General features: G+C 41.8%; 1 protein-coding gene across 1 annotated transcript in view; it reads right to left on the bottom strand.

Annotated features, from left to right (window-relative positions):
• Positions 1-732, bottom strand: part of jmjd8 (jumonji domain containing 8) — a 37369-nt gene that overhangs the window by 35259 nt on the left and 1378 nt on the right. Inside the window, exons 2-3 of the mRNA XM_032537568.1 lie at positions 451-540; positions 162-210 (exon numbers count right to left, since the gene is read on the bottom strand). Of these exons, the coding sequence (XP_032393459.1) occupies positions 162-210; positions 451-540 (139 nt within the window). The remainder of the gene's footprint in view (positions 1-161; positions 211-450; positions 541-732) is intronic.

Here is a 732-nt window from a genome sequence, read left to right as displayed (position 1 = left end):
TATTGAGACATAATGAGATATAATGAGACATATTGAGACATAATGAGATATAATGAGACATAATGAGACATAATGAGACATATTGAGACATAATGAGATATAGTGAGCACCTATATAACACGAGTTACCTGTTTTGCCAACGTGCGTGATTGGTTACGTACCGTGTTGTCGGTGAGTCCTCGGAGGATCACCGGGCGGCGGTACGCGTATCTGAGGAGACACCATGAGACGGACTCATCTCACTAGCACTAGCTTTGAGTTATTTGGTGTGTTTAGGGTGGTAGTCATGGGGATATTTGATATTTAAATCGGCCATTATTAATGATGATACCGATCAGGAAATGCCTAATATCGGCCGATATATCGTCAGCTCTAGTGGAGAATATCAACAAATCAGATATCTGTATGCATGTAACTGTCTGTAATCTGATATTTAATGATTTATTTTACCTGTCTATGAACTGCTGGTGTGAGAGGGAGGATCCGTCCAACACGTCGATGTTACAGAGACCTTCGTCTTCTAGTCTGAAGTCGGAGGACCTGAGACCAGAAGCATTGAATTAATAACAATGAACCCTGATACTTTACAATAACTTCACATGTGGGCTAGTATGTGATTATGTATCAGCTGGGGTTGTTATTGATGGTCTTCCTGCTGGTTCTGTCCAGCAGCTGAGTCACGTTCAATGCATCCGTCTTTCTGAATTCATAAGTTATAAGTCGGGGGGGGGG

This window comes from Etheostoma spectabile, chromosome 15 (genome assembly GCF_008692095.1).
Source record: "Etheostoma spectabile isolate EspeVRDwgs_2016 chromosome 15, UIUC_Espe_1.0, whole genome shotgun sequence".
Taxonomy (NCBI): Eukaryota; Metazoa; Chordata; class Actinopteri; order Perciformes; family Percidae; genus Etheostoma; species Etheostoma spectabile.
The sequence above is the reverse complement of the archived record's forward strand: the minus strand, read 5'-3'. Positions and strand labels throughout refer to the sequence as shown.